This window comes from Fukomys damarensis, unplaced genomic scaffold (assembly GCF_012274545.1).
Source record: "Fukomys damarensis isolate Sample0158 unplaced genomic scaffold, DMR_v1.0_HiC HiC_scaffold_7, whole genome shotgun sequence".
Lineage (NCBI taxonomy): Eukaryota > Metazoa > Chordata > Mammalia > Rodentia > Bathyergidae > Fukomys > Fukomys damarensis.
The window spans coordinates 31,787,815-31,813,314 of NW_022900919.1; the positions used below are offsets into that span (position 1 = coordinate 31,787,815).

At 35.6% G+C, this 25,500-nt stretch overlaps 1 protein-coding gene across 1 annotated transcript in view; it reads right to left on the minus strand.

Annotated features, from left to right (window-relative positions):
• The window catches only part of Macrod2 (mono-ADP ribosylhydrolase 2), a 1,911,462-nt gene that overhangs the window by 762,811 nt on the left and 1,123,151 nt on the right, over positions 1 to 25,500 (minus strand). Inside the window, exon 6 of the mRNA XM_033761012.1 lies at positions 21,615 to 21,736. Coding sequence (XP_033616903.1) covers positions 21,615 to 21,736 — 122 coding nt within the window. The remainder of the gene's footprint in view (positions 1 to 21,614; positions 21,737 to 25,500) is intronic.

The window sequence follows — 25,500 nt, forward strand, 5'->3', positions numbered from 1 at the left end:
AGAGACAGAGGTGGGAGTATTGCTGCAAGTTCAAGGAAAGCCTGGGCTTCATAGTGAGTTTAGGACTAGCCTAAACTACACAGCAAGACCCTGCTTCGAACTCCCCCAGCAAAGTGCACATAATTAATGGGTAATAATGTTACTAGAGTTATATTTAAAAAAAAAACTTTTAAATCCTCAAAGATACCTATTTGCAGTGATTAAACTGGGAACCATCACCAGGACATTTACACCAACCACTAAGAGCTACCCCGTCGCTCTCTTCTTTACCATCCTTTACTCTTGACTTCTGGCAACCACTGGTCTATTGTCTGTGTCTATGTATTGGCCTCTCCTTTATATTCAGCCAAACCCAATCAGGACACGTGTACTTTTATGACTGGTTTATTTCAGTCAGTGTAACATTTTCAATTTCCATCCACATTTAGAATATACCAGTATGTTCTTCATTTTATATTGCTTAATTATATTCCATTATATCGATGGAAAATATTTTGTTGATCCATTCATCACATACTGGACATTTCGGTTTTTTCAACTTTAGGACTATTGTGAATAATGCTGTTATAAACATTAGTGTACAAGTGTATGTGTGAACATATTTTTTTAAATTTTCTTGAGTATAAATGTAGAAGTAGGACTGTTGGGTCATAAAGTTTAACTTCTTGAGGAGCTGTCAAGCTGTTTTCCATAGTGACAATAACATTTTATATACCCTCAGTAAAGTAGAAGTTCTGCACATTTTCCACATTCTTTTCAACTCAGATTTTATGAAGGAAAGATTTTGCTAGACCCATTTCAAAGATAAAGAAAGGTGATCCCACATAGAAATCAACTAGAGAAACCAGTCCTCAATATTAACTTTTAAATTCTCACGTCAGCTTCTTTTTCACAGAGCCATTCTGGAACCATATCAAGATTGCAGTGTGATAAAGCCTTGGACTGCTGCCCTAAAAACTCAGGTATAATAATTCAGGAAAGGAAAGTAATGTGAATTACAGTGTATACACACACGCACACACACACACACACACACACACACACAGTGATTGTGGGTGGATCTGATTTATCATGTCATTGATTTACTGAGGTACTCAACAGAATACCAGTGTTCTGATGAGAAGCTTCAAAAGAGGCTGAGTTTAAGGAATAGGAACAGCTCTGGCATTGAAGGTGGTTTAGCACTAAGGGCACATGTTTTCACAGTTCCTCAGATTGAATTATGATGTGACTCTGGTCTGTGGTTCATAAGATCTGGACACTTCTATTCATGTCATCAAATCTGAGTTATTTTAGAAAGAGGCACAATATTGTGTAAAGCAGCTTTTCAAGCTGTTTTTAAATTTGTTCCAAAGAGCAACACTATTCCTTTAAATTTGCTCACATACAGGCCTTAGAAAAATACATATTTGAAATTTGAGCATCATTTGACTATTACCACAAATTTGTCAAATTTGGAAATGTAACACAAAGTTATATGACTAAAACAAAATCACCATTGCCTGGCCCCAAAATTAGTTCCTAACATTCTTTTTTTTTTGTACTGGGGATCAAACTCAGTACCTTGCACTTGTGAGGCAGGCAGTGGAACTACTGAGCTAAATCCCTGGCCCTGACATTATTTTCTATTGGAAATAGTATAAATACACTTTGAGTGTCATAACAGCATCCCTTCTCTTGTCATAGGAAATGAAATAAATATATATATTCATATTTAAAGCAATAGAAACATATTGATGCAATATGTCAGAATCCTTACACTCAATCAAGATTTGTAATCTGGAAGAGATCAAGAATTAACCCCATGAGAAAGCAGCTGAGAGTGAATTGTGAGTAAGTATTCCTGAACCATTTAAATCAAAATAGTATAATATGGAAAATAAATGAAAACATGAGATAAATATGGAATTATTCATTTCAGATACTTATTCTTCATGTCTCCTATTAATATTGTCACGGTGAATAGTTTCAACCACATTCCAGAATTATGTACAGTAGTGTATGGGGTTATATTTTGGTGATAATATCACAGGTATAGAATATAATAGAGAGTTCTGCTGAGCTTGAAGCTGAACTAACTCTCATAAGGAATGATTTACAATATTCAAATGCATGCTTGATTGTACCTTTAGCCTCATACACTATTTTTTTTTTGCTTTTTATTTTTTATTGATTTTTTTTTCCTGTACCAGGGATCAAAGTCAGGACCTTATGCTTGTGAGGCAGGCAAGTTGTCATTGAGCTAAATCCCTGGCCCTATTTTTTTTTATTAGTACACGTTTTCAGTATGTAATGTATGGAGTTAGTACACATAGATAACACGTTTCTTTTTTCAGCCCCTTTCCCTTTCCTCCCTCTCCAATCCCTTCATCTCTTGATCCCCTTCCCATTTGAGAAAGATCTACCTCCCCACTTCTAATTATCTATATTATTTTGCTCCTTATTAAAATGAGAAACTATGTGATATTTAAGCTTATGAGTCGATTCATTTAATTTAGCATTCTAGTGCATCCATTTTCCACAAACGACTCAAAGTTACATGAGATACAGATAAAGAAATGTCTGCAGAGTGCGACTTAACAAACATTTAAATGAAAAGTGGTTTTAAGTCACTCATTTTTATAATATGTTATACTGAAGCTGAATTAGGTACATTTCCTAATGCCAAAAGTGAAAATAAGGCCCTGAGAGCTTACTTAGATCTGTTAGCAGAGAAAACTTATTGAAACAATTTTTTCAATAATTTTTTTACCAAACTATAATTTCTAGAATGTTGTACAAAGATTAGTAAGATAGGAAGGAAGTGTCTACTATACAAACCAGACCAACCTGCAGATCAAGGGGGTAAGTCAATTAGTGTTTCATACCTTAGCTATTTCCATATTTATAGCTCCAGGGAGGCAGTTGAAAACTTTGTCATGTTGCTTCTGGTTTCCAATGACAAAAATTATTGCTTACATATGAAATTATAGACTCTTAGGTGCTGCTATCAAATGAACAAAAATATAACTACCTTGCTATTATTACTTAGAACACTGTTTTAGTCACTTTCCCATCACTGAGACAAAATACCCAAGATTCACACCTTGCAGTAGAGATTTGTTTGGGCTCTGGTCAACTGGCTCTAAGGCACAAACAGAAGGGCAGAAAGGCATGGAGGAGGAAAAGATGCTCCATGCATGGCAACCAGAAAGTAGAGAGAGAAGGGCAATCTGGAAACAAGAACACAACCCCAGTGAAGTACCTCTATCCAGTCCCCTTGCCAAACAGCACTTTCCACTAAAGCGCGCAACAATGGATGAATCCTCAATGAACAGAGCACCCCAGCGGTCAATCATCTTCCATACACAAGACATTTGGGGGATAGTGTAGATCTAAACCATAGCAAATGCCTTCTTTTCTAATAATAATAGTGTCAACAAGATAATAGTTTGTCACCAAGATCTGTCATGTAAAGGTACAAGATCCCAATGATGAATGTAACTGTACTGTACACTTAAAAAGTACCAATAAACTCAATGAAAAAAAAAAAAGATAATAGGTTGTCAATCAATAGGAAGTGGGAGGAAAGAGACATGACCTGCTCCAGGGGATAAATACTGCATTGGAGGAGAGTCTGCCTTCTTCCTTCCCCAAAAAACTGACCCACAATACCATGAACAGCCATGACTGGAGTTGTAGCAATTGTAGTTCAGCAGATCAGCACATTTTTATAAAACTGGAAGTAGGAAGAGTTCACAACACAGGTATTCTTCCCAGGCATAATCATAGGCCTCTAGTGCATTTATGTGACCTTAGTGCAGGACCATCTCTTCGTCCTATGCAACAGGAATTTAGCTCCAATGTTTACCTGTACTCTGCAGCAGCTTGCTAGGTCCCTTGCATCCAGCTATTAGATATATGGATTCACACTGATTTATAAATAACACGATTGATACATAAACAGTTAATGTCATGTCTATGGATATTGAGAGGTAATTTCTTATAGTCCAATTCCATCTTCATTATTCTAGTTGTCTGTACCATAAACCCACGGACCAGGGATGGACTCAATGGTCAAGAAGCCTGTGCTGTCATGTAAAGGTACAAGATCCCAATGATGAATGTAACTGGACTGTATACCTAAAATGTACCAATAAACTCAATGAGGAAAAAAAAAAGAAGAAGCCTGTGCTCCACCAACAAGGCAGACAAGTCAACTGTGTGTGTACCAGTGCGTCTGTGTGAACCTGTTTGCTTTTTGATAGCTTAAAGAGGAAAAAGGTTTCAATAGAAGAAAATCAGAGTTATTGGAATTTCTCTCATTTCATTTGCTGTTCTGCATTGCTTGCTTTCTTTTCTAATTACATTTGTTATATTTCAAAGTTCCAAATGCTATATCTATGATGTTTTGTTTCTCAGTTTGGGAGAATGGGATGATTTTTAAATAATTTTAGAAATGATAAGTATTTGCTTATATATAGTATTAAAATATGTACACAGTCCAATAGCATCATTATTGACAAAATAATATAGTTCCAACTTCAATGTCCGCTGACATTTTCATTCATATTAATGAATAACACAAAAGAGAAATAACAAAGGCAAATCTCATTGCCAACGAGTAATGCTGAAGAGAATGATAGCTCCAAGTGTAGGGGGAATATGTCATATCCTATGGTACTGTCAAAGCTTCACCTATGGAAAGGACAAAATTTGAAGTTTAATCTGCCTTATTTGCATTTTACCATTACTTTCTTAAATCTGGATGATCGGTACAATAACAATCCAAGCCCTGGATTTATTGCCTGTTTTTTTTAAGACTTTTTGAGACAGGGTCTCACTCCAATTCAGGCTAGCCTTGAACCTACTATGCAGCCTGTCGGGAAGGTTCCTACATAAATTTGGGGGAAAATCCCTTCATAATTAGAGTATGGCTATAGCTGTCTAAGGCCCAATGTCACTCTGCCCAAGAATTGGCTATGGCATGTGGAAACATAACATTTTGCCTCCAGTCACAGCTGAGGCCTCAAGGGACCTGTGTGGCAAGATTGCAACAGCTGAAGACATCCGGGTTCTTTGAAAACTGAGTAGTAATACAAGAAGAAAAAGGTTTCACCTGGGAAGGGAGTACTTCCTTGTCAAACTTAACTCATCCCTCCTACCATTGTAAGGATGCTCCCTGTACAGTCCTCAACAGAATAACCTCGTGACTTAAGATCTTCATCAGCTCTTCACTGTCCCAGGGTTACTGCTGCCCCCTTAGTCAGCTGATGCTCCCTCCAGTTATTGTGTGTAGCCAATAAAAGATGATGAGCTCAGAGAGGCTTTGTCTTTGCCCCGTCTGAGGCACTGACCACCTGGCCCTCCATGTACTTTGAAATTACACAGATCTCTACTAGTAGTCTTTTTTCTCTTTAGCCCTCAAAGTCTCCCTTTCTAGGTAGTCAGAGGATTGATCACCCTTGGATAGTAGCCCAGGCTGGCCTTGCACTCAAAACTATTCTCCTGACTCAGCCTTCCAAATGCTGGGATTATTGGCGTGCACACCCCATGCTCAGCCCAAGCCCTGACTTGTTGATTTCAGCTGTGAATATTCTCATGATGGCAAATTTCATACCACTGGGATGTCTCTGAACATGGAATCAGGAAGCATAGAACTGAAGCCCATTCCCATGTAATCCTTCCACCACTCAGTGTAAGAGACACAAACCCAAGAGCACAGATAATATGTAAGTATAGGAAAACAATTAGCAAGCAATATGTTAAGTATCTAATATACTTTGTCTTTAATATCTTATTACATTATATTTTTATATAATTTAACTTTAATGAAGGGTATGTTTTAAAGTCAGCTCAGAAAATTATTAAAATTTTAACAGTGGGCCCTCACAAGTTAGTACAAGCTGGTCTGTTGTTTATAATGTCATTTAAATTATGTGTATATTAATGTGCATTTGAGTGAATATTTTATTCTTGCAAATGAGTGAGACAACCAAGAAAGATATAGAGTCAAGGTAACACAAACCAATGTGGAAAAAGGACAATGAGTTCGGAAAACAAATTAAGAATCTTTCCTGTAGCTATATTATCTTCATATGCATCAAAATGGTTTAGGTATGAAGAGTAAATAGAGGATCCTCACACTTTTACATTTTTTGTTTGCTTTCTTAAGAAAAGTAAGATATTTTGTCTTAATTCTTATTTTCCCATCCAAGTACTAACCAGGCTCGACCCTGCTTAGCTTCTGAGATCAGATGAGATCAAGCGTGGTCAGGGTGGTATGGCCATAGACTCAATGCTTATTTTCCTATAGCGATTACATTTTTTAAAAACCCTGTCAAAGAGAGAATACATAATTGTTGAATAAATTGAGCTTTGGAGCAGGACAAAGCTCTCTATGGGATCCCAATTTGTGCTGGTGCTTGGTGTGCTGGATATTGTGAGACACTGTACAGACTGTAGGATTGAAGGACTCACTGTCCCAGTTGCTGAGACTATTGTCTGTAGACAGCCCTGAGTGTCACCCCTCTCCAGAAGTTATCTTTAACCCAGGAAAATGACAGACCTCAAGATCACACCCTATCCTGGGTGCACCCTGCATCCAGTGATTGACATGGGGATGTACAGGTTCTCTTCACACCAACTTGAGGCAATTCTAAAAGATCCACTCAGCCTTAGTTTACCATAGAGTCCGCAGATGCGCCATTCAGACTTCTCCCTTTCACAATTTTGCCTTCTCTTTCCTTTCACAGATACTGATGGCAAAAGCACTTCCTTCTAACATGCTACATGTGAAGATTCATTTCAGAGTATTTCCTGGGAAATGTAATTTGCAACTTGTGTCACAGCAACTGTGGAATAATAAACTCTTAAGCAAATAATTTTAATCTAAAAATAAAATGAGAATTCTATGAGATTATAATTTTTACATTTTTACTTATGTAGTAGTATTTATTTTTTTGAAATAAAAATATATTTTCATACAATATCCTAAATGCTATGTCCAAACATTTAAATAATTAATACCAATGGTTCACAAACCTTCACATATAAATAGAAGAGTAGGGCCCAGGGGTTTAGCTCAGTGGTGCTGCCACCTGCCTCATAAGTGCAAGGATCCAAGTTTGATCCCTGGTCCAAAAAAAAAAAAACTAGAAGAGGAGGAGGTAATACTACTCAACTCATTCTAGATAGCCAAAACCAGACAGACATTACAATAAAGGAAAACTGCAGACTAACATATCATAAAAATATACATACAAAAATCCTCATTAAGTTATTAGCAAAATTAATTCAACAACAAATGAAAAAGAATTATATGAAAAGTTTAAATGGCATTCTTTGCAGGAATGCAAGGCTGGCATAACTTTTGAAAAGCAACTAATGTAACATAATACATCAATAAAATAAGAACAAACTAAACACTTTCATGTTTTTCATGACCTAGACAATTTTGAAGAGTATAGATTATTGTATTTTGCTGATTGTCCCTACTGCAGGGTTTCCCTGATGATTTCTAGTGATTGAACAAAGTATGAATGTTTTTGGAAGAATACAACAACAAAGATGTAGTGCCCTTCTTAATCCATCCTATTGAGAGGTTCATAATGCTGATCTATTTCTCGTTAGTGGTGATACATAACTCGATCGTTTGAATAAGATTCTGTCAGCTGACTTAGTCCACTACAAAGGTAGTACATTCCTATTTGTACCTAGCACATATCTTAAAAAATAAACTTATGGTTTATCATGGGAATAAAAGCACAGCCCTGCTACTTTCTTGAAGCATGAACTTGTAGAAACAGTACAAGATTAAGCTACAGAACATGCCCTTATTCCTTACTCCTGTGCTGACCACATATTCATGTGAAACTATGTGTCCCTACAGTAGCCAAACAGCACAAAACAATTAAAAGAATTTATCATAGATTCTGTTTCCTGTTACTATGGGAAATATCCCATATATACATAAAATATGCTTAAGCATTTTTTTATTTGCATTGTTTTCAAGACTTTACCTATTCTTTAGTTTCATTTGTTCCTTTGATCCATTCATTAGATTTCCCAGTAAAACAACAACAAAAAATATCTTGATCTTCAGAAGTAGCTACCACGCTTTCGTTACAGAACTAGTCGCATATTATCTTATGGATATGTGTTATTACCACTTGTAAGATTGTCATTTGCTGTATCTACTTGGCTCATTACAACAAAAAATATCTTGATCTTCAGAAGTAGCTACCACGCTTTCGTTACAGAACTAGTCGCATATTATCTTATGGATATGTGTTATTACCACTTGTAAGATTGTCATTTGCTGTATCTATACTTGGCTCATCTTTTTTAGCTTTTCAGAGATTTAGAATTCAAACAATAAGGTAGAAACATAGAATGATGGTGAGATATTTTCCTAGATATCTAAAAACATAATTCACAACATCCAGAAATGTTGCTAAACCATCTACTAATAATAATGAAAAGTATTATAAATAGAATGTAAGCTCCACAAAGACAGCTCCCAAGTGCTTTCAACTGTGACTGGATCATAGTAGCTGTTCAATGCATAATAATTGTATAAATTACTATTAATGAATGCTACTGTGTAATCTACTGAGCACTTTATAAATATTGCTTTGTTTAGCTTAATGAAAATCCTAGGAAGTGCACTTGTAATTTATCATTCTCTTCTATTTTTAAACATTTGTTTTAAAGTGACACACTTTAAATATACATAAAAGAGAGAGACTAGTGTAATAAACACCTGCACATCTAGAATATTAGTCAGCTCATAACACAATGCCATAGCTCAAATGACTTCAACAACAGGAATTCATTTTTCACAGGGCTGGAGGTTGGGAAGTTCAAGATTAAGTTTCTGTGGTTCCCACCCCTTGTGAGGGCTCTCTTCTTGACTTTCAAATGTCCACTTTTTATCTATGTCCTCGCAGGGCAGAGAGACCATGAGAGGGAACAAGTTGTCCGGTGTCATGAGGTCATCACAAGCACCCCACTCTACACACTGCATGAAAAACTACCTTCTAAAGGCAATTGGAAAGTTCAAATACCATCTCTAAATACTGACATATTGAGGCTTAGGGTGCCAATTTGGAGAGGGCACAATGATGACCATAGCAACGGCCTATGACCTAGATGTAATAAGAAATTTAATGATATTTGCCATTCCATCTTATCCAAAAAGTATATGTTTGTTGAATTATTTGAAAATATTCAATTCCTCCTTAGAAGAAAAGAAAAACAAATGGAATACATGAGACATATTTCAACTATTGATTAAAAACTAAGTAGGTTTTGATATCTATACAGGATTCAAGAATGTGTTAAATACATTACTAAGCTAATGAGCTCTAAGATGTGATATATGATAGAGTGAATGGAATAAACAAGGGTGTTACTGTATCTCTAAATAGAAAGTGAGAAACTCATAAGTTTCAATCATAGCACCTCTAAAATGACAGTAATGTCATCTCTAAATTAACCTCCCATTGGGATACCCAATTAGTCTCATTTTCTCTGACATAGGAAAACAGATAAAACCCACCACTGTTCACTGTCCACTTGATGAGATGCCACCAGCACATTTTTCCCTTGCTTTTCTGATGGAGCAATTGTGTGTTGTTGCCTCAGGTACTCGCCATCCGCCTTGCTCCCTCGCTGAAATCACAAGTCTGATACTTATAACCACACCATCCCCACAGAGACTGAGATAGTAAAGAGACACACAGTGCATGTGAACAGAGTCCCCAAAAGTGAGGTAGGCATCTCTTCTACTCATTTTTCATTGTTTTAATCTACCATGCATTTCCATAACATCCTTTCCCTTGATTCAATAAAATGTGTATGTCATGACTCTTAATTTTGTCTATTACCTTTCCTATTGTGTATCCCGTGGGAAAGTTTGCCTGCTAGAATACTAGAAAGAAAATCCCAAACATAGGCTCAGAAGGCACTGAGACTGAATTAAGTACTCATCTCACATGGGCTAAAATAAACGTAATCTATACTTATAAATACAACACTGTCCCACTTTCCTAACACACCCAGCCAAGCAAGCATTCTTTTACCTGTTTTAGAATTTTGCACTTGTGTGTGTGTGTGTGTGTGTGTGTGTGTGTGTGTACAAAACAAAAATAGGTGGGTTGTGTCTGGAAACCAATCTGTGACATGTTTTCTATTAGAAAATAAAATCCTCTTTGCAACTCCATTGAACTGTATATAAACAAGTGGAGAGAGTTTTCTTGCCTCTGACAGATTTATTTTTATTTTAAAATTTTTATTGGTTTTATTTGTTTTTGCTCCTTTGGTCTCCCAGTTCAACATCTCACAAATGGCTTAGATTCTATACATTGCAACTGCTCTGCTCAAAAATAAACCTGAACATTTGCAAGAAAAAATGAACAATTTAAAGCCATTGAATTTGCTCTAAGCTATTAACCCTCTAGATATATGACAAAATTGCTCAGTTGTTCAAACCTAATGGTAGGTGTGGGACCCTGTGGTCTGTGCATTGAATTGACTTTTTCCTTATGATACAGTGATCTAATAACTGCTACTCAGGTTAGGAGAAAATAAAGCACTCAAGACAAAAGCTTGCACTGCAAATCTGTTCACTGTCTTTACAAATTTCACAGTAATATGCTTTCTTTGACTGTGTGCTGGGCCAGTGTTTCCTCTAGAAGACACCACTGAAGAAACTAATGGTTTTCCTGGGAATGTTCCCTAGACTGGTAAAAGAATTGAAAATAATGAAGTTGACAAATTTAACCAAATTGAGATGTTTTATACTTTCAAGTTAAGTAGTTTGCTTGGTATTTCATAGTAGATGTATGTTCACAATATATGAATATCTAAAATAATTCTCTCCAACTCTAGATAAGGTGAAGCAAGTTTAAGACACTTTTACAAAAAGATTTGACCTTAGTTATGCAGTGAAGTTTTTTGTAGAAAATGTATTCCCCAAAACATTAAAAGAAGATATAACTAGAAGGAATCCTATTTGCAATAAAACCAAAGTTAACCTCCGAATCAAATTGCGCACCCCCTCACATGTGTCTTCTAATTAAAGAAAGATTTTATATATTCCAACCTCGGGTGGCTAACTTGAAATTTGCAGGATGAACCAAGGTTTGTTATTACAAGGTCTTGAAAAATTCAAGTAAGATGACACAATATTGTGATAGTATTTCTCTACCACCTAAATATTATATTCACTTTTATAACTCCATGCATTCTGTAGGTTAATGCTAGTTATACTAATTACTATCCTTATGACATCTATATTATGCTTTGTATAAATCACAGAAGTGGAGGCCGGGGATTTAGCTCAGTGACTCCGCCACCTGCCTCACAAGCGCAAGGTCCCAAATTCCTTCCCCGGTGGGGGGAAAAAAAAAATCACAGAAGTGGAGAATTTGGATGTCTGAGTTTAAGAGTTGAAACCTTTGGGCTTGGGATTTAGCTCAGTGGTTCCACCCTGCCTTGTAAGCACAAGGTCCTGAGTTTGATCCCCAGTACCAAAAAAAAAAAAAAAAAAAGAATTAAAACTTTTGGGCACTCTATGTTTGGCATATTGAATATGGTATTGTCCTGTTAGCAACGAAGCCAGTGGTTCTCAACTCTGCCAAAACCAGCACTCTTTTTATGACAAATATTTTAGAAATTCCACTTGTTATGCTGAAATTATATCTATAACTAGTAAAACCAACAAACCTGAAGCAGAGTTGTCAGCGCTCACCCCTATCTGCCCAGGACCCATTGCTCCAGTTCAAGGCCACTCACAGCACCTCCATCAAACACCTTTGACATCCTATCTGAGGGCTTCCTCTCAAGCTTCCCAAGGGCCAGACGATAAATGCTGGGGAGTTAAGGTCCCAGGAGTAGTCAGCAGCAAACTGATGGAATTGAAAGGCAAATAGTCCAGCTTTCTTCTCCTGTGGACAAGAGAGCTCCTAGGTATGCGCTGCATGATTTTCCTGGGCTCTTGGCAGCAATAAGCCTCAGTTGTCCCATATCTGTGACCTGATTTATAACACTCCCCACCCTTCTCAACTGCCCTTCCTTCCCTTTCTCTCCCCCCCACCTCTGCCAGTACTTCTGGTAATGGCCTTCTGAATCAAGAACTTGCGCATACATCAGGATAATGCACACATCTCAGAGTGCTTTCAGAGGGAACTCAAGTGAAGACAACACATCAGCTTTAAAAATAAATCTAGCACCATATGCGTAATACAAAAGAGCTATTAAAAAGAAAATTGTTATAGTAAAATTTTGTTTTCCATATATAAAAAGTCAGGCATATCTACACTAAACACACAATGATACAGCCAGGTATTTTCTTCATGCAGAACATCCATGAAAAGCGCATCTGCAAATGCAGACTTCAGGTGCAATGCACTGATGACTCAGCTGCCACAGGTGGCCTGCGTATCAGTGACATTATTTTCCTCTTGGTGAAGTTTTAAGCAAATTAAATAAGTGCTTCCTTTAACTTTCATGGCAGTTAATGGTAGTATAATGTGAAGAAGAAAAAAAAAGACTTTTTGATGTGTGTTATTTATAAATAGATTTCACTTACATGACTGTTGGCAAAACACTGCGTGGGATGAGGGAAAGCTTCCAATGTGCTCGGCCAGCCCACATGAAGCAGGATCCTCATCCCTGCCTACAAAATGTTAGTGATACCCCTAGCTGCTGTCATTTCCTACAACTACCCTCACGAGCAGCTCCCTAGAGAATAGTACTGCCCTGCTGAGAGCAGCAGGGTATATGACAACTGACTGGACAGGATTTAGACAGCCTCAGTGTAAATTCCACCTCTACTTTTCACTTGGGCAATTTATTATGGTCCTGCTGGCTCACATTCCTCATCTGCAATTTTTTTTTTAAACAAACGATTGTTTTGGGGCTGGAGATCTAGCTCAGTGGCACAGCACCTGCCTCAAAAGCACAAGGTCCTGCATTTGATCCCCAGTACCAGAAAATAAGGAAAAAAGAAAAGAAAGCAGGAAAGAAAGAGAAAAATTGTTTTGAAGACTAAATAAGTATAACACAATGCCTGTCATGGAGCAAGAGACTGCAAAATTAGTTCTTCTAATTATCATATTTCATGTTTCATGATTGGTTTGTTTCTTCTAACTTGTATCGTCCTTCAGCACATAAATTGTGCAGACCTGAAAATACAGGTTTGGGGCAGGGAAGTATTTGGCATAATATATATATTTGCCATTATATCATACTTTCCTTCCTCCTTATCCACCTGCTTATTCTTGGTCACTTGTCATTCCCAATAGTAAGAATCTGTGGAGAGTATTGTTACATATTCTGTACTCTATGCTCAACTAGGAGTTCTTTATTTATTGTTTTGTTTTGGTGCCAATGATCAAATCCAGGGCTTTGTATGTGCTAAGGAAGTGCTCTGCCATTGAGCTACAACTCAGCCCTAGGCACTCTTTGTTTTGTTTTCAGTACTGGGGATTGAACTTGGGTCCTTGATCTTGTGAGGCAGGAGGTGGAACCTCTGAATTAAATCCCTGGCCCTAGGCACTCTCATAAAAGGTGTGTGTAGAAGATGTGTTTTTTCTATAAAATAGAATACTACTCAGCCATAAAGAATGAGAAAGTAGATTCATTCATAGGTAAATGGGTACATTTTGAGGATATACTTTTAAGTGAAATAAATAAGGCACACATATGCAAATATTGAATAGTATCTCTGGTGTGAAAAACCAAAATAGTACTCAAGATTCTAATGGGACAATTAGCAAATAGGAAGAAAAGGACCAAAGGTGTAGGGACAGTGAGAAGGATAGGGAAGGGGGAATAATGGAAAAGGAAAAAAATATGAGAAAATGTAAAAATTGAATTAAAGTGTTTGAAGCGGGGAAGGGAGGGGAGGGTGAAGGGAGGGTGGGGACAAGGGGAAAAAATGAGAACCAAGACCTGGCATGTAAAGGTACAAGATCCCAGTAATGAATGTTAACTGTAATGTCTACCTAGAATGTAACAATAAATTAAATTTTAAAAAAAGGTGTGTGTAGGAAAAAGAAGGGAAGGAAAAGTCTTGACTTAGCCCTTTCCCTTTGTTTGGTAAATCAAAGAGACACAGGCAGCTAGATAGATCATCTGAATAACAAATGAGAGGGTGTGTAGGAATGTACTGCCGTAAAGAAGCCCAAATGTAAAAATGCTTTCATTTTTGTTTTATTTATTAATAGCATCATTAGTCACACAGCTGTTAAAACTCAAAGAAGAAGGATATTGAGACTTGGTATCATCCTTTATATATGAGACAGCAGAGCACCAAGACTAGATATGGAGTAGAAAGAAACTTAAAAAGAAGATCAAACCCATAGTTTTGCAAAAAAAAAAAGGGGGGGGATTTTGAGATGAAGAGCTGACTAGGAAATGGTGACATGAAGTCAGAGGAGCAGAGGAATCAAATTAAAGGGTCAGCTTTGTAAGGTTGTAAAAGTCTCCTTGAATGGGGACTACACTGATTGGTGTGGCCTGTAATAGAAGAAGTTCAGATAATGAAATAAAACCAACATTGAAGAATTTCGGGCTGAGAACTCATTACCATGGCAACCCTCTCAGAGGGGAACTTGTATAAGAAAGTAAGATTCACTTGACTATGCCTTAAAATGAAAACCTACACCACAGTGAAACAAATGCAGAATTCCAAAATTGCTTATTTCCACAATGCCTACAAGTAGCACCAGTTACAGGTCTGTTATCTGTGCATTTTCTTCTTGAGATTTTTGACTTATAAAAGAAACATAATTTACCTTGGAAGAATCTGTATTGGAAGCAGATCATTCAAACTGGTAAAATTACAATTCTTTTTGTCCATTCAATAAATGATCTATCATGACATTTGTGGAAATTCCAATAATGCATACCATCCAAACACCCAAAAAGTAGCCTGCCCATAATCACATGAAACCACTAATTACATATCAATCATTAGTATATCTCATGACAAAAACAATTGTATCCTAAATAAAATGTGGTATATATTCAGATTATTATCATTTAGTAAAACATGTCTTATTACACATTGTCACTCAAAGAAAGTCAAACTGGATACATTCTATTTTATCATTAAAAGAGTTTTCTCAAGTACTAGTTATCACTGGTAAATATGAATCTATTATTTTAACTAATGCTGAGAGGAGAAATTACTGAGATCCAGTTGGAATGGCATGGATTTGGCTCTAAAAAATGAACCTGATGGCAGAAGAACTTACCTTAAAGGAATATAAGATCCTTTTGTGAAGAAGAGAGAGAACCTAAGAATAACTTACAAAATTCCACTTTAAATATTTTTAACCTCACAAACAGAATAAAATGTGACTGTAATATATAAGATAGTATCTGTCATTCTCCAGTGCTTAGTGACAAGAGCTACAATATTACTAATTTTCATTATCAGCCCTTGCTCAAAAGGCATTTCTCCTCCTTGCCCCTAACACTACACTCACCCTTGAAGTTTCACCAAGATTTCCACCACTATACTATGTAAGGTGTCAGAATCAAAATGAAGTCACTTGAGTCAACCCTAACAAAAAATAAGGGAAGAAAGCCAGAAGGCTATTAAGCAAGAGTTTTTATGCATGACTGCCTGACAGTAACTATCACAAGAGACTCTGCCAGGACTACATTACCCAATGGTTACAACAGCTTTACACAAAAAATACTTGTGCAAGGATCTCTGCCTAAGAAATGTCTGTTTAACGTGAACTGGGACTACCTTTGTTATTAGTCTTTTGTGTTCTGGTCAAGGGCCACTGTTTCAAAATACGTTAGGTAGTACTCATTTTGTTTTAAAAACTTCTGTTTGTCTCAATCTTTAATATGCTGACAGTTAACAGTGGTATTCATACCACCATTGCTATGCTATTCTATTCACAAATACACTTAATTAATCTTTACAGGATCTCTCTGTTATCAAGACACAACTATCTTTAGCTTAGCAGTTCGGTGGCCTGCCTTGCAAGCATGAGGACCCAAGTTCAATCCCTGGTACCAAAAAAAAAAGACATAAATTCCATTTGTTTGGTATAGGTAATATAGAGTGTGTGTGTGTGTGTGTGTGTGTGTGTGTGTGTGTGTGTGTGTAGCTTCAGGATTCTCGGGAAAAACTATTGTTTCAAAATTAAAATAATCAAAATAATTCAGATGCTTGATTTCACTAGTGCCTCAGTCACTATTTCATCTCTGGGTCAAAGTACCTAACAAACACAATTTAAAGCAAAGCTTTATTTTTGCTCACAGTTTTATCTGACAGCTAGCTCCAAGGCAAAAACCATCTGGTAAGAGGTCTGGGTGGAAGACAGATGCTCATCTCTCAGTGTGGTTGGGTAGTTCCTTTAGAAATGGTTCACCATTTAAACATATTCCAAGTCCTTGCCTCAAAAAATTGGATGAGACAAGCTAAAAGTGGGGCTAAAATTTTATTTGAAAAGTGAGGGGTGTAGGTGTAAGGGAAAACTGGTGCTACAATGCAAACATAGGCTGAAGAAAGAGAGGAAAAGATAAAAGCAAAAATAAAAGTGCACTCTGAGTAGGTTACCATGAGAAGTCATGATAGATGTTTTCTCCTGGAGTACATCTTTATATGTAAGCCCCATCTCGTTGGAACCCACAGAAAGTACTATATATGGGGTCCTAGGAATAGTTTGGCTCTGTCCTGGTATCTCATTATTGACATGTCCCGCTTATTTCCCTAGCCAGCTTTGCCACACTCTACCTCCTATATCACCAGCATACAGGAAGCAGAAAGAGAAAGGAAGAAGCTAAGGACAAGAATACACCTTTCCAGGTCACATCCCCAGTGAACCACCTCCAACCAGGCTCCTAACACCAAGTCAGCTACAGCTCTGCAGTGATATAAATGCATGAGCCTTGTGGGAGACAGGTTAGATTTAAACCGTAACAACTAGCTTGACTAATTTCTACTCAGGTCACATTTCTTAGAATCCTGTGATTCTAAAATGTTTTGCTTTGGAAATTTTTTGGTTTTGTTTGTTTTTTGGTTTACATTTACTTTTATGTTTCTCGAGGTTCTACTAAAAATCTGTACCTTATGAATTTTATTTAACATAGTTTTTTCACCTGTTCAAATATTCAATTCATTTAACATTTAATTATTCTTTCTATGGTGCCTCATATTTTATCTATACAACAATTAATAATGTTAAGATTGTCAATATTGTACACTAAAGGCAATTTGCATAAATTTGAATTTTACCCAAGGGAAACTCAAAGTTGGAAAAAATAACTGAGTTGTTTCTAGAGTTATATTGAAAGGCATAAGAAGCTTACACAAACTAAGTTTAGGAAGCAGAAATATTGATCAGATGCTTTTTTTGTTGTTTCACTTGAAACACTTTATGGTAAAATAGAGGGAGAATCGTGGGTAAAATTCTAAATTTAAATATTTCTTGGTATTAATAAGGCTGCATTAAATAATAATTCAAAGAAAAGAAATGCCAGTATAAAATGAACCATTAGATTTAGTTGTTTTTTTTTTCCTTTTAGTGCATAAAGAAAACATATGGGTACATATTGAACAACGCCATCACACAGAATGGATGGAGGAGAGAAATGTAAGAAGAAATTTCTCCCTAAATTAATAAAAATAATATTTTTCATGGGGACAAATTTAGCCACAACTTACCCAGTATCCAATTCACTAATTTATTTCTAGATGGTTATGTGTGAATATTTCATTTCCCTCTTCTTTGTTTAAAAATGATATCCTTTTTGAAAAACTGTCAGGTGAGCCAAATTTATTTTCACTGCACTCTGTATCATTTTTCTTGACTTCCCTTCTAATTCCCTTTCAGTTTTTTTCCTGCCACCATCCAAGGTGTTCAGTACTTTTATCATCTTCTAATTTATCCTGCCAAAGTGAAAAATAATTTGATAAATTTCTTTATGTAAAAGTGTGAGGCAATTAATTTTCTACAGGCCTCATGAATATTTGCATTTTAAAAGAAAATTTCAGAGAAAGAACAATGCCTGACCATCATAACATAGTCATTAATTATGAAATTGTAGGTGACTGTGAGAAGATATTTAAAAGTAATAAGGGGACTAGAAAACTTTCAAATCATAAAATGCAGACAATAAGCTTATATCCTGCACGTCACAGAAAATATCTAATAATGTATTAGTAAATATAAGTCTTATGAATATTTATTAAATAAACAAATGATCATACTGTTTGTTTTCACTCCAGCAAAAAATGTAAAGAATCATTTCCTTTTATAAAATTAGAGTAAAAGCAGTACCTTAGACCACTTTGCTGTGATACTAAAGCAGAAAAAACTGTATCAATCAAATATTTAATTTATTCTTGTATATTTCCCTGTCCCTTTTCCAGGTAGGCAAGACCATGTGAAATAGTAATAGCCAATGAAATGGGAGCAGAAATGATAGGTACCACTTCTACCTTGAGGTGGTAAACAGTTCAGACATGATTTTGCAAATTCTATTTTCACTGACTAAGGAAGCTGAGAGTTTCAGACATTAAATATGAAGATGATGAACTGTCCAAAAGCCATTGACATTTTGGGGACATTTGAAGCTCCCCCAGAGCCTAGCTGATCTAAAGCAAGAAGGTAATATATCCCTATTATGAAATTGCCATATTGCCTTGTAGTTGCTTTCTTATATATCTGATATCCCAGCTTAATTATTCACTCAGTATTCATCTTTGTAACTTTGCTATCAAACAACACTTAGAGAAACCATAACACAAGTGTGTCTTTACACTGAAAATTAGACTATAGATATAAAATAATTACATGTGGTGATACATTGAATATAATTTAATTCAGTGTATCTATTTAGAAATAAAACTATACTATGTTGTGTGCTTTTGCTAATGTATAATGACTTAATAATAAGTAGAATTATATTAATAATTATAAAGAAGAAAATATAAGACTGTTAAGAATAATTTTAACTATTTAAGCAAATATGCTAACTAAAGACTCTACAGTAATTTATTTGGATTTTAAAATATCAAGAAATGAGCCAGGGATTTAGCTCAGTGCCATCATGCCTGCCTTGTGAATGCAAGGTCCTGAGTTTGATCTCCTGTACCAAAAAAAAAAAGTAACATTGTCAAAAATGGTTGCTGGTTCTTTATGTTGAGCAATGGATGGTTCAATCTCAATAATCAATATGGCTAATAACCATCATCATGGTACATCTACAAAGTACAAGCCTATACTGTAAGACATGTACTCATTCATAATTAGGTTTCTAAGAATTTTCTACTTCCCAAAAAATAATTAGAATTATTATTTATTTAATGGTGATCAAGTGTATCACATGATATTAAGCAGAAAGCCCCATTTCCTCTTTCAAAAAATAAAAGAAGAAAAAGAAGGAAGAAAGAGAGGTAAGAAGGAAAGAAAGAAGAAAGGAAGAAAGAGGAAAAGTAGGAAGAAAGGGATTCTTTTCGTGAATAAGAAACTAGACATTTGACAAGAACTCCAGTTAATCATACAAGAACATGATCATTAATTTAGCTGACCAGTTCATTTCACATTTCAAATATTTTCCTTCTCCATTTTTATTCACAAATATTACAATAAATTCAGCTCAGCATTAGTTGCTAATTGTATTCAAGTAATATGTAATGGATCCTTTGAACCTATCATCAAAGAGAGTAAACAGACCCAATTCCAATCCTATGATGACTAGAATATTGTTTCAGCACATCTACAGACTGTTTGATAAAAGTTAACTCAGTCCATAATTCTCACTCCTTATATGAGGGCAGCAAGTAGTGTAACACTTGTATAAGTATTTTAAGATGGTCGCATTTGGGGATAATTCTTTTCCCAATTAAATGGATGAGTGCTGTTTCAAATGGAATTCTCCCTATTTTTTCTTATATTTTAAAGCATATCATTAGAAAATTTATTAGCAAATTCTCTTTAGGTTTCAAAATCCATGTTTTTCAAGTTGGCAATTTCCATACATATCCATTTTCCAAGTACTTCAGCCCCTTGCCTTTTTAAATCAATAAACCATATTGACAACATTTTAATTATTCCCTGAATGTGCACACCTGTTTCGATTTTCCTCATTTTCCTATAATGAACAAATTAACCAACTGGTTTCACAGTTAACTTTGCTCTATTCTCTTTGAAGTTCAGCTTTCTCCTCTAAGACAGAATGGGGTCTTAAGTATTGATTAATTTGCAAACAAAATTTTTAACAAAGGAAAGAGGGCTGAAGGGACAGCAGGGGTATGGGGAAAAAATACGAACAAAAATATATCATGTAAAGGTACAAATTCCCAATGATGAATATAATCACATTGTATACCTAAAATGTACCAATAAACTTAATGAAAAGATAAATAAAATATCCAGCTGTGTTAATAATTTTGCAAAGATTAAAACGGTATAAAATTGGCTTTCAAAAAGATTTCTTATTTTAAGTAAACTCACTAATGTTACATTGAAATAAGCATTTCATATTTATAGGCACACAATAAAAGTACAGTAAGCATTTAGATTTGGTCCAAATGTGTGCAATTCTCAATGTTTCTTCTTGAGAACAGTAAAGCCAACATTGGTATCAAACTACAGTATTGATCTACTCAACCTGACTAAAGTCTAGTGTTTTAACTACCTTCATACTCCACAATTTCAATAAAGTTACAATCTGTATGGGAAAAGATGGGAAGGAAGGAAAGAAGAAAAAACAAATCAATAGATTCTGGCCAGATCTTGTACTTTACTACCAGGTATTTACAGTCACTTAATGTATAATTTTATTATTCTGTTGTAAGAAATAGCACATTGCAAAGAAAAGCAGGTGGATAACTTCAAATCCATCCAAAAGAGAATTCTTTTTTTTTTTTTTTTTGGTACCAGGGATCAAACTCAGGTCCTTGTGCTTGCGAGGCAGGTGGTGGAACCACTGAGCTAAATCCCCAGCCTAGAAGAGAATTCTTTTCATGTCAGTCTAGTATTAAGGATAAATTAGATCCATATTTTCTGAATTCTCTATCTAAACTGATAACATTTAGAAAGGATCTAACATACTCAGCTATAGAATATTTGTTTACAATGATTAAAACAAATCTAAATGCTAATTGCTTTAGGCAAAAATAGAGTAAATTTCAGCAAATGAGCAGTTTCTGAAGCCAATTATGCATGTGACATACACACGTACATGTTGATAAAGATTAAACTGAGCTAAAAACACTCATAAACATACTATAATATCTAATAAATGAATATTATAACACAGTACTTATTCGTTCTTTAAATCTGTTAGCTGCTACTATCACCTTTACTTTCTTCAGAAGAAAATAAATTAAAATATGGAGAGAAGAAAATAGATGAGACAACTCCAGCTTGGGTATTCCATAGTTTCAAATCCAAAAATTCATGAAAAATTGAGCAAATATTTAGAGCATAATAGATATCAGAGTCACGACAACCAAATAAGTTATAACATACTAAGGTCCTTAAACTTAGTTCTAAGGTTTTTGGAATTGGTTTCCTACCTCTTTTTAGACAAGGCTGACTTCCAAAAGATGAAGAATGAAACATAGTAAGAAATAAAAAATATAAAATACTTACAACTGATCGGAGGTTATTTTCCTTCACTAGCTTCAGAGATGATTTATAGCAATTTGCAAGGTCCTCCTTGTGGGAACCATTAATATGGCCTCTGGCTATTGGCCCTACAGTATGGATGACATCTATAAATGCAAAAAGAAGGTAAAATAGGATAAGCAAGGCATTTTCACTTTTTACATAACTGGTGTTTTATTTATTTTGGGTATTTGTGTTGGAGCATGGGGAAAGGCAAACTAAAAAGTATTGATGATGCAAATTCTTCTTTGGTAAAAGAATTCAGAAAGTTGAACATCCTACAGCAGGCATTTTCCCAGGAGGAGGAGTTCCCTACCAGCCCATTGTTACTGGTCAGAACCAAGTGGGACAGATTATAACATAAGATGTGCATAACTGGCATCCTGGTAAAAGACAAATCCTTGATGGCAAATAAACTGAGAAATAATTGCCTGCAAAATGAGCATCTGAATTGACATGGGAAGGAACAGCCAATGCAAGACATAACTTTTCTTGTAAATAAGACAGGTTCAGGCATTGCACATAACAAAGAACATGTTTTTTTAAAAATGTCAAGAGAATTTATAGCAATCATAATAATCCTAACAGAATTATTTGAAAATATTCATAGCAATTTTAAAGTGCAACATATCAATCCTCACATACATGAAATATGTTAGGGATAATAGAGCATATGTATTTTAATAGGTTGTTAATCATATTTTAATGGAATACAATGTTCACAAACTAACTTATACTTTTCAAGCCATACTTAGGTTTAAAAAGCCGAAATTTTTCTTGTGTATAAAAAACACAAGGGGCCAGTGATTTAGCTCAGTGGTTCGGTGGCCTGCCTTGCAAGCGCAAGGACCCAAGTTCAATCCCTGGTACCAAAAAATAAAAAAATAAAATGCAAGCATTTTGCTAGTTTTTAAATCTCTAAATGTACATAAATTTTTATTGGTAGGGTGCTAAGGATTGAACCCAGAGCCCAGTACATACTAGGCTAAGAAGCAAAATTTTACTTCAAACTACTTATAATGCCTTATAACATTTTCTAATTTTTTTGTTGGGTGATTAGGTCATTTTTTTGATGTATGTCACAACAACTTATCAATTTTGACCCAAAACCTAAATTTTGAAAACCAAGAGTGGTAGTACATGCCTGTAATCCTAGCTACTGAGGAGGCTGAGGTAGGATGATTGCAAACTTGAGGTCAGCCTGGAAAATTTAGGGAGAACCTGTCTCAAAAAGGATGGTGGTGCTGTGAATGTAATTCAGTGGTACAACACATGCTTACAATGTGCAAGACCTTGGGTTTAATCCCTGGTACCACAAAACAAACAAAACTATTTTCAAATGAGTCCATATTCTGAGGTGGTAGGGGTAAGAATATCAAAAACAAAACTTTCAGTCTATATTATTGTAATATTATAGTAAAATGAAATCATTTGTTTCTAATTAGTACCACTTGGTTTTAGCAATGAGGACAAGAATAAGAGTACATGACAAAAATAAGAATAATATAGTTTGATACTGTGTATGAAATTTGAAAAGCAATTCATTAATCACTAAAGGAAAAAAATCTTGGTTGGTTGCCTACAAAATGTTGAGACTATTATTTGGTATCAGAAAAAACTCCAAAGTATTGGTTTCAAAAATTGCTTATGAAACAATATTTAGACTCTCACCAGGCAATACTGAATATGTTGCCATGTGATTAAAGCAGACAGACAAACTGTACTCCTGAATTAATGGAGATGTTATTGACAGGTAAAAAGAGCTGAAAACCAGGACCAGCCCAGGATTATAACAAGCCTTTATTATGAGGAGGCTCTGCCAGGCTATCTCTGAACAAAGGAGAGAAAAGCAACAAGGCAGAATAGGGAGCTTCTTTTATAGGAGTGGGGTGGGATGGGGTTAGCCTGAGCTAGGGTGGAGTTCAGTGAGATAGTATTAAGGGATTGGAAGAGGCTGTGACATCACTAGGAGGGGCTTGTGACATCACTAGTTGCTAGGAGGTAGCAAGTATCAGGTTACCTTTCTTGGCCTGAAGAGGGGCATGTTAGGAAGAAGACTGTCCTTTGGTGGGAGAAGCCATATTTTAACATGGCATTATGGGAAGGAGGCTGCTATTCCATGTGGCAGCCATTTTAAGGCACAGAGAATTATGGGAAGGAGGGGGCTGCTATTTTATGTAGTAGCCATTTTAAGGCAAGAGACATCTATGAGTTATTTCACAGGGTAGCTTGGTTATAAGTGCTACAGTGTAGACATGGGGGATGAAGGGGAATTATGTTGTACTTAAGAAAATATAGCACAAGATGATAACTTTTTTTGTAATAAAAGTAAAAAGAGTTGAATATATTCAAGCAATACCAGCTCTGTACCCTATGTAATGAATTATCATGTGAATGTGCTATATTAGTTTCTATTTCTTAAATATATGCTAAAATAGAGAAAGAAGAGAGATTGTTCCTAGATTTCCTTTATTTTACCCCTTGGGGCTACTTGTTCATATCTCACTATGTTTATTCTAAATCCTCCATTGAACACAGATGAGAGAACAGAGGAGATAAACACTATAGGACTCTATAAGGTAGTATTTCCCAAAGTTGGGGTAGCAAGTTATGAGTTCAAAAGTCAATTGCATTTGGGAATCAGTGGAAGAATTTAAGTCAAACCACTTACCATAGTGTGGGACTTCTCTGGGCTTATACCCTAATGAATTGTGAATCTTCAGGGGAGTCATATAGAATGCTGTTTCCCAAATACATTTGACTATTGAAACCTGTGTTTTGTAGACTGCCTCATGGGGCTACCTCACAAGTTAACTTTAGGGCAATCTTGTTCCAGGGCTAGTCTCACTGTCAAGCTGAAGTCTATGGGGTTTTTCTTCCTTCCCCATCACCTCTGTCTATCAAACACACACACACACACACACACACACAATCACTCCTTGCCCATTCTGTGGATACTAAATAATGTGTCTACTTGATCAAAGTAAAGAGAAGGCCTGGAGGCATTAATAAGAAGGAAGGCTTTGGAAAAGAGCCAGTAAGAGCCTGTACTGATATAATAAAAACCTTTCCCTTTGCTTTTACTGAGCCATCATTGTCTACATAATTTAAATAGAATTTATGAAAATATTTTTCCTTTTATTTTTTCATTTCTCTATTTCATTTAAAGGTCTGAAGACAAACAGCCAATAAATTAGCCTTCTCAACATCAAAATATTGATCTCTGTATTTTGTGTTGTATATTAAATTTATAGCATCTGATATCAAGTGTTATTACTGACCAACGTGATGACCTCTCAGATCCACAAAACTAGAGGTGAGTCATAGAGGCTTGAAAGGAAATTTCTTTCATTATTTTAATTGTTTGTAATACTTACAACTGATCCGAACCAAACTCCTCAATTTTCTGTTATAAAATACAATCAGGAGGCCTGGCTTCTCTTTCAGTCTCTAAGCTCTTGCTCTGAGTCACCAGGAGGCCAGGTAAAGCCATTATTTAAATGGCCCTTACTTGGTTTCCTCATTTGTAAAACAAATCAGATCCTCAGATGATCCTGTCATTACTTCTGTATTGCATGCAATCACTAATGTTTAATCTTATAATGGAGATAGTTGATGGAATACACAATATCTGGGCAGCTATTGAAGATCTTGTACATAGTAAGTGGCTCAAAAGTTTTAGCTCACAAGGATTCTTTTTAATATCTAAGTATCATGTACTAATCTTCCATAGTACTAGTTTCAAAATCCATCAATTGTGTAAATTTGGACAGTCAGCTATTTTAATTTCAATGATGATTTTTATTAACTGGTATTCTGTTAGAATAGGATTGTTATAGTGGAAAGAAATATGTAAGATATATATATATAT